At 42.6% G+C, this 8,943-nt stretch overlaps 1 protein-coding gene across 2 annotated transcripts in view; it reads left to right on the top strand.

Moving 5' to 3' along the window:
* SMUG1 (single-strand-selective monofunctional uracil-DNA glycosylase 1) overlaps positions 1 to 7,881 on the top strand; it is a 30,839-nt gene extending 22,958 nt beyond the window's left edge. For both annotated transcript variants that reach the window (XM_026677270.2, XM_026677272.2), the window contains one exon: positions 3,603 to 7,881. In XM_026677270.2, coding sequence (XP_026533055.2) covers positions 3,603 to 4,130 — 528 coding nt within the window. In that variant the 3' untranslated portion in view covers positions 4,131 to 7,881. The remainder of the gene's footprint in view (positions 1 to 3,602) is intronic.
* The last annotated feature ends 1,062 nt before the right edge of the window (positions 7,882 to 8,943 follow it).

The raw sequence follows: 8,943 nt of genomic DNA, 5'->3' as shown, positions 1-8,943 counted from the left end.
TGTCTTGTGCTAATTCTACATCAGCTTGTAATCTTGTCTTTTAAGAAATCCTCTCCAAATCCCTTACGTGGTTTTAGGATTATTTACCGATGCATATATTTTCAGACCAATTCTCAATGTTTTTCCCCCATAGAATAATATTGAAAAAAAATAATTTGCAATAATACCTTATTTTTATGCACTGCATTGTTTCTGGAGGGTCCTCCTTTGTATTGGCAGGGAAATACAATTTAGAGAAGAGCTGATATTTCCAGATCGCGTTTCGAAGTTTGCTTAGTTAAGAAAGTACATTAGACGAGTTCACAATAAGATGCGAAGCAAGCAAATTTGTTTCCCGTATCTAGATCTATTTTTTTCTGGGATTTCCACCTCGACACTCCTTCACGCCAATGTATCTAACAGAATTCTTGCCCCAAAAATATTTTAAAAGGGTCCCCCCCTTCCTTTAAATGTGTTCTTTTTTGGAGACTATCGTGAAAAATCCCCGTTATTTTCTTAAGAAAGGTTTTTCAGAAGTGGTTTGTCCTTGCCTCCTTCCCAGGGCTCAGAAAAAGTGAGCAGCCAAGGATACTCCGCTGGCTTTCTACCTAAGACAAGACTAGAACTCACCATCTTCCAGTTTCTAACCTGATACCTTAACCACTACGCCAGACTGGCTCTCTAGATTAAAGATTCATTTTAATTCTTAAAAAGTAAAAGAACTTAGCATTCCGTAGGAGAAAACACAATCTAGAATGATTTATATTATATAAGAATGCCCATGGTTTTCACATAGACTCATTGCTGGCTGGATTGTTGTAAACGTGCATCACCTAACCTTTGCACAAAGACTGGGAGTTCATAGACAAAGTCTGTGGAGAAGGTAAGCTGGAGAAAGAGTAGCAGTGAGCAACTCCATCCGTTTGGCAAATCAGATGCCATATTAGTTATTTTATGAATGAAAAAGTCCGTATAGGAGACACTTTCTTTGATTATATTAAAATCTGAAATGAGTTCCGTTGCCTCACCCCCCCCCAAGGTTGGTACCTTTGGTTGAACTACAGATTCAACGCTGTAGGCTGATTGGCTGCTGTTTCCAGGGGTTCAGGCAGGGAAGATTCCCAACCTTACTTGTAGCTGCCAATGATAAAACCTTAAGGCCTTCCTTAGAATTCCCACATTGTTTAGTGGAAATCATGACAGCTAAATTGGTATGAGTCCAATATAAATGCTGGAGTATAGATATTCCTTGGCTAGCATCCTAGTACATGTCATCTTTAATTATATGTGAGAAAGGTTATGGAGATGAGGAGCCTTGTATTACAGGAACCTCTGGAGGCTCCATGCATTGTAGGCATAGAAGCATGCTATGTCTCCGGTCCGTATGCTCCTATTTTGGTTTTAACGATCATTTAGAAAAGTACACAGCCCACTTTCAACAACAGCACATTCTCCATGCAGTCTGCAAAACCTAAAATATAAGAACAGAAATAGTTCTTCCGGTGAAACAGCCAGTCAAACCTCACAACAATAGAGGAAATTTAAGCCAAAAGGGAGCAAGACAGTAAAGGCATAGGAGAACTTTGGCTAATGCTGAAAGGTTAATGGTAGACATTAAATGGGGCTTCCTGGAAGAGGACTTTGAAAGGTGGGGCACTCCGCTGAAAAATGGCTCTTATGCCAGTCCCCACCAGGCTCCCTGTGGATGATGGGGCCCTGAGAGAAGAGCTTCAGTGAAACCATTATCCCTGGATCAAAGTCGGAGGGAGCAGAAACATTAATGTACAACCACATCAATAACACATTAAGCCTATTGTCTCCATGCTAATTGAGACCTGGGAGCTTCTCCTGAGACATAATAATAGTTTGGGGCTCAAAGAGGTGGACTTGGAACCATTTGCTAATGCTTCAGAGAGGCATTCTCTCAACTTTGCCTAGGATTCCTGTCTTTCCATTATTATTTATTATTTTATGATAAACTTTAAAAAAATGAATATTGTTCGTAGCTTGTTGCATCCAAGTGCAACAAAATGCAAGTGGGATTTTAAAAAAGCACTTTTACTATAGAACTGAGATCCTAGGTGGGTGTCTCTGTCCTTTTGCAACATAGGAGATGTCCTCCGCAAGCTTGGATGCATCGGGTTTCCCAAAAAAGGCTTCCTAGTTTGGTTTAGCAAGCACCATTCTGGAGCCTTAATTAGCTCTGTGGAATCTGAGCTGCTCAGCCTAACAGAGCCGTTCGCCAGACCTCAGCAATTTCATCAATTCCCACAAACCTCTGTAGCTGCTGTTTTTTCAAACTGCTCAAGAATGAGATAGGAGAGTCCACTAGACCAGTGGCCCCCAACCTTTTTTGAACCAGGGACCGGTTTCACGACTATTTATTCTTCCACGGACCGGTACCTGAGTAACGCGAGACTCCACCGCCATCGGGACGGCTCTTCGTTTGAAGCCACCACCACCCTCTTCGACGAAACTAAGGCGCGAGCACCGAAACGCCGCTTTCCAACTGAAAACCCAGAAGCACTTTCCAACCGAAAACCCGGAAGCGCCGTCGAAACAAGATGGCGGTGCCCAAGCTTTGCGGCCCGGTAAAAAATGATCCACGGACCGGTACCGGTCCAGGGACCGGTGGTTGGGGACCCCTGCACTAGACATTCTCCACTTTTCTATTTGTGCTGGGCCATCCTTACAAACCCAAACTGAGAAATGTAAACGCAAGAATAATACGCTGGCGTTCACAGGAGGTGATAGGCCTTTTGATTTAGATATGAAGGGGCCGACTAAGGTAGCCTTACCCAAACTGGTGAACTACAAATGGGTTAGGACGGTGGCTGTTGAAATACCCAGAAAACGCCCACAGGAACGTCTTTGAGATGTTTAAATGGGAAACAGCACCCAAAAGGGTTGAATAAAGAAAAATAGAACGTGGTGTGGGAAGTTGAGAAATGATAGTCAAACCTGTTTAGCATGTTAAAACTGAGATATTGTGCTTATTAAGCTACACTGTATTTAGTGAGATCACAACTGTTTTTTAAGCATGGGATAGATAAAGTACATTCCTCAATACTCCTCTGCCTTGGAGCTTCAGGCTCCTAATCCTCTTTCCCCATCTTCCTTCCTTCCTTCCTTCCTTCCTTCCTTCCTTCCTTCCTTCCTTCCTTCCTTCCTTCCTTCCTTCCTTCCTTCCTTCCTCACTCACTCACTCACTCACTCACTCACTCACTCACATTTTCCTATTTCCTTCCCATTGTGAAATTCAAAACAACTCAGAGGGAGTTCTAGCCCGTCTCTCATCTGCACTGGGCTGTTATAGAGACCTCTTTTAACGCATCCCTTCTTGGCAAGTGAGTTGCCCGAACTATTTCCTGAAGTGATACTGAGGAGCTAAACAAGGGAGAATAGAGTGGCATCCTGATGGAGGAATCTCTCCCTACTGAAGGGTGGCATATTTTGAGAGGAAAATGTGTTTATAATGTGTTTTTCCCCCCTCCATTTTCAGGAGGAGGATTTCCCCCCCAACTTAAGGGTTTAATGTCCACTGCAGATGTCTCGAAGCAAATGCAGACCTCCACCTCAGGCCCACACCGAGAAACCTTTCTCACAACATATTTCTCCTCTAGGTGCCCTTTGGAGCAGTGCAGCTTGTTCGAGATTGGCTGCAGATAAGTGGACAGGTGTTTCGGCCAGCATGCGAACACCCGAAGAGGCCCATCCGTGGCTTGGAGTGCCCCCACATGGAGGTGAGCGGAGCCCGTTTCTGGGGCTTCTTCCGCTCTGTGTGTACCAAGCCTGAAAAGTTCTTCCAACACTGCTTTGTCCACAACCACTGCCCACTGCTCTTTGTCAGTCAAAGCGGGCGCAATCTGACACCAGCCGACCTGCCAGCTGCTCGGCGTGAACAGCTCCTTCAGATCTGCGATGATGCCCTGTGTGAAGCTGTGAAATTATTGGGCGTTGCAACAGTCGTTGGGGTTGGACGCTTTGCTGAACAGCGCGCCCGCAAGGCTCTGTCAGCTGCTGGTATCCCAGTACGAGTAGAGGGGGTAATGCACCCATCCCCTCGAAACCCCAAAGCCAACAAAGGCTGGGATGCCATCATCCGAGCAAAACTGGAAGAACTAGGCTTGTTGGCTCTCATCGCGGACTAACTGGGAATTCCATGTTGAAGAAAGCCAAGAGTCTTTGCTTTGGTTATCATGATTTCTGGATCACGTCGGAAGCATTAATTCTTCTATGGACTCATTAGAAGAATCGTCTAGTCTCAGGTCTACATATTTTTTACACTTTTACTTTCACTACTCTTGTTTACCCTCCTGAGGTAAATTCATCGTTTAAAGATTATCCAGATTTTTTATATATATATATAAAGGAAGGCCAGAATATATTGTCCTTGGTGCTAACACTTATTTAGATGCCTTTATTCAGTTGGCTATCAGTGTCTTGCTATACTTCACAGTAGGTAATTCATGTTGCAGTTTTGTGCAACAATATTCCCGATTGAGGTTCTGCCTAATCTTTGCCCTTTGGCAGTGATGTGGCTCCTTAACACTACTTATGCTAATGGACTACCGGTTGAGTTAGCCCAGTATTGTCTACTCCATCTATAGCTCCTTAAAGCCTAGAGCTGCTCAATTTTTTATATGTAGAGCAGATGCTCTGTCCCAGAGCCAAAATTGTGAATCGAGAGGGAGGGGGTGCATTATGGCAACTGTGGGAACTGCCTCCTCATAATTACTTTTAATGCTGCTGTGATTCCCCTTTGCCTATCAGAAGAAAAACTAAGCTGGGTTCTAGAACACTAAAAAAGGTCCAACTAGAAGTAGGAGGAATGAGATTTGTGGTTCTGTATGTTTCCGCATTACTGTACTCTTTTGAGACGAGCAGTTTCCATCTCGTTCCTTTCTACTTTTTGATCCATGGGTTTTTGGGAAAGGAACAAAGAAGAGGAAAAGATAGGGGAAGATGCTCCCTCCTCCTCTTCAGTTCTTGGTTTTGTTTTGTTTTTAATTAAAAATTGCAGCTAGCTACTCTTGGCTAACTGCTGAGTTTGAAGCAGCAGCAGCGTTTCTGAAAACAGTGCAGGTTTATTCCACATAGACCAGATTACCTTACAGTCTTCTCAACTGTCTGCTACATCCTGGAGAAAAAAGAACAAATTTGTAGAAATGCTCCTTTATTGTTGCTGTACTAAGTAAGCTTGGATTAAACACTGTCTGAATGTGGGGTTTTTGATGCTGTCCGAATGTGGATGTTTTCTTGCAGATGTTTCATTGCCTAATTATCCAACTAGGTAACGTTATCGGTGCATTGACAGGGTTACCTAGCTGGATAATTGGATAATGAAATGTTTGCAAACAGAAAAACCAACCAAGCTCAGAAAGTGCCAAGGATACCACAGTGCAACCTTGAGCTGCAAATATTTGCCTCAATGTGGCTACTGTGCTTTTGGGGTGTGGCCCCATCAGTAAAGTCCAACAAAATGGATGTGTTGAGCATGGAGGGGAATTCAATCATCGCAGAGCTGAACTTGGTTCAGAAGCAATCCACCTCTGCCACTCGGCCTACATTTCTTGTGCTATCCTATGCAAGTTACATATTCCTTTGTATCAAGCTTCTAGTTTTCTTTGTAATAATGCAGAAGTGATTTTTCTTCGTTTTCTTCCAGGATTAAAAAACAACAACCCTAATCTTACATCCTTTGATTTTCATGTCATCTCTTAGCCAGCTACTCATTCAGTCCAGTCCTGTTTAGGTTTATTTGGTTCTTGTTCAATCAGACAGGTTTACTAGGATTATTGCTACCTGCCATGACTTTAGGAGTTTATTATTTAAAAGCTGGGCGTATTCTGCAATATAGCAATCCATCTTTGGCTTTGAGGAGCCATATTAATCGATAGCAATGCATTATTTTATGCCAGTCTGGAATATTTAAAATGAGGGTGCATTATTTTTGAGCCCCTTTCCTTTAATAGCCTCCCAGCCAAAAATATGATGATAGTGCTCTTATATAGCCGATAAGGTGGATTACAGCATTTGTAACTTTGCTGGTTTGAGAAATGAGTGATGGAGCATGTGCATAGTGAATGAAAGGATCCCGATTTCATTTGGGGCATGTCTAGGGAGACCATGTTAGCCAGACTAGAGGCACTAGCAGCAGGGCCACCCGCTCAAAGTCTGGATCACGTTTAAAGCAGATTAGGAAGAGGATATTCTTAATTGAAAAAAGGAATACTGGTGGGATGAAATAACGTATCACCCACGCCTCAGATGAACACTAATAGTCCTTGATTTACGAGCACAATCGGGGTGTTTTGGGGTGTTTTTAGGCAAACGCCCCCAAAGCGGCCTGAGAACGGGCCCAAAATGCCCCATTTTTGGGAAGTTTTTCTGTTGTTTCTGGTTGTTTTTTTGAAAACAGGCTGAAAAACAGGTGGGGGCGGGGCCAGCCAGTGGTGGGATTAGCTCCAACTGGCTGAATCCTACCTCTGCCTTTGAGGCGAGTGGCCGGGAGACACGGCTGAGTGTGATGAGTGATGTCACCCGCCCAGTCACATGACCAACTGGCTGTGCCTACCCAGCCAGAGAACTGGTTGTTAAATTATTCCAATCCCATCACTGTTCATAAGTTTGTAAAATGGTCATAAATCACTTTTTTCAGTGTCATATCTTTGAACAGTGACTAAATGAACTGTTGTAAGTCGAGGAAAACCTGTACTTACTTTGAACTCAGTTGGACAAAAATTATTGGAGAAGCTCTGGGATGACCCTTTGCTTCCTTTAACCAAGCAGTTATTACCCCCTGTATAAAGAATCTTGTGCCATATTAGGAGGTCCACCTAGGCTTAAATAGAGATCTGCTATCACTGTATTTATTTGACCTTAGGAAAGAAAAAGACATCGCTTTCATTGAGATATTTCCAGCGTCTTCCACCTGTCCTTAATTAATAGAGTAGCGTATAATTGTTTGTCTGAAGATATACCTCCTTTTCAGTTGAAGCTACTGAATTCCATCTGTGCTTTTATTTTAGCCTTTGCATTTGTTCTCTCTTACCTGTCATCCTTCAGATCTTGTTGAATATTGACTGAACAGCCTTTAATCAACATGGTCCAACAAGATTTGGAAAAGGCCACTGTTTCCTCATCCTTGCTCTAACTAACAATAACATTGATTCTAAGCATGCACCACACAGAGTTTTGAGGCCTTCCAATTTGTATCTGTAGCTCATCAGTATGGTTTCTCTTCCAGGAATAAGAATTGTAACTTAAGAATCTTAAGAGAGTTTCTTTTGAAAAAAAATTGCTGGATTTTTTTTTCCCATACTATTTTCAGTCCAGATTACTTTTGGCAATTACTACGATAGAGAATATTGGCTGGTTACTGTGGGGACGAATAATCTGCATTGTTATTGTGAATTATGCATTGCTATGATGGAAAATGTCAAATAAGATGCTACTTTGGAACACTGAATGGTATTTGCTTGGCCCAGCTATATTGTCAGTGATTACCTACTCAAAAAGAAAAATTATACTCATTCTTTACTGTTTACTGGAATGTATAATGCTTAATTAATAATGCACCCAATTTATTTCTAGCATTGATTTATCAAGCTAAGAGTCTCACTTTGAGGCTGAGGATCAGTGATTGACAGCTGATAAAATGCAGCTGTTTCTATTGTGGAACAGAAGCCATCCAGGCCTGGTTTGGCTGTGGTGCAGAGGAGGTGGCTGGCAATGTTGTTACAGCACTGACACTTATTTTTCCATTGGGGTGAATCCTCACTTCACCCCAACTCCTCCCTTGGTCTTCTCCCCCTGCCCAGAATTACTTAGCTGTATTGTACCCTTTGATATTTGTACAATTGTTTTTTAAAAAATAAATTGTTGCTTTTTTGTGGCTCATGTTTTCTTTGATTTCTTTGTCTTGCAGAGGGTAAAAATTCAAATTAATGTGTGGGTATGTGGTGGGAAGGACTTTTTTTCTGCCTGCTTTGATGGAGCCAGGTGAGGATGGGTGTCATATGGTTTGAAAGCAGGCACCCCTGTTTGCCAACAAGTCTTTCTGCTACACAGAAGTAGAATTTAATTGTACCCTTTCTGGAGGGGCTACATCCAGGGCTACGTGTTTTTGAATATTCTGAGCATCTAAAGGGGGTCAGAGAATGCAGTCTAAAAGTCAGCCGCTTACACACAAACTCACACACACATGGGAGAGGGAGGAGGAGGAGGAGGAGAGAGAGGGAGATGGAGATTGGCAATCCAGAGCACCCCAAGATCCATGACTGGCTGAGGAATTCTGGGAGTTGAAGCCCGCAGGTCTTAAAGTTGGACACCCCCTAGCGTAGAGCAACAGATCACTTTAGCCAACAACTCAAGAGTTCCATGCTTAGGTCAAGATTCTGCCCTGCCTTTGCTTGGCAACTGTGACCGTCTTGTGCCATTCCCCTTCCTATGTTTCATGTTGAGGTAGTCTAGCATCTGTTGCAGACACTCAGCTATGGTCAGCAGGAAGCAAGCTTGTGCAACCCATAGCTGACATTCCCGACTCTCATCTTATTCTTTTAGCCACCTATCAGATTGAAAACTGCAGAGTTAGAGTAGTTTTAGCCAATCCATCAGTGCCATTTTTGCCTTCTAGTGTATATTGCTTGATATGGCATAAGCCTTGTGTTTGTAGCATAATGGATTTTGTTGTTGTTGAAGCTTGTCTGCCATATTGTGCAAAAGAAAAAAAAATAGGTGGTAGGTCTCCTTCATTTTCCTATCGGGCAGAAAGAATTTTGTACATGCTTAGAGGTACTCAGCCATAGGACCAGAAAGTTAGATAAATAACTAAATAAATAAACTAAATAAAAGTAGGAAGAATAAACATTCTTTACATACAGCTTACAGACATGCCTACTCTGGAATCTGTCCAACAGGTGGGTTGCTTTTGAGATGTTAATTCCTTTCTATTTGGTGAGC

This window comes from Notechis scutatus, chromosome 2 (genome assembly GCF_049901735.1).
Source record: "Notechis scutatus isolate UNSWTSFEM ecotype Mainland chromosome 2, rNotScu1.2, whole genome shotgun sequence".
NCBI lineage: Eukaryota > Metazoa > Chordata > Lepidosauria > Squamata > Elapidae > Notechis > Notechis scutatus.
The sequence above is the reverse complement of the archived record's forward strand: the minus strand, read 5'-3'. Positions and strand labels throughout refer to the sequence as shown.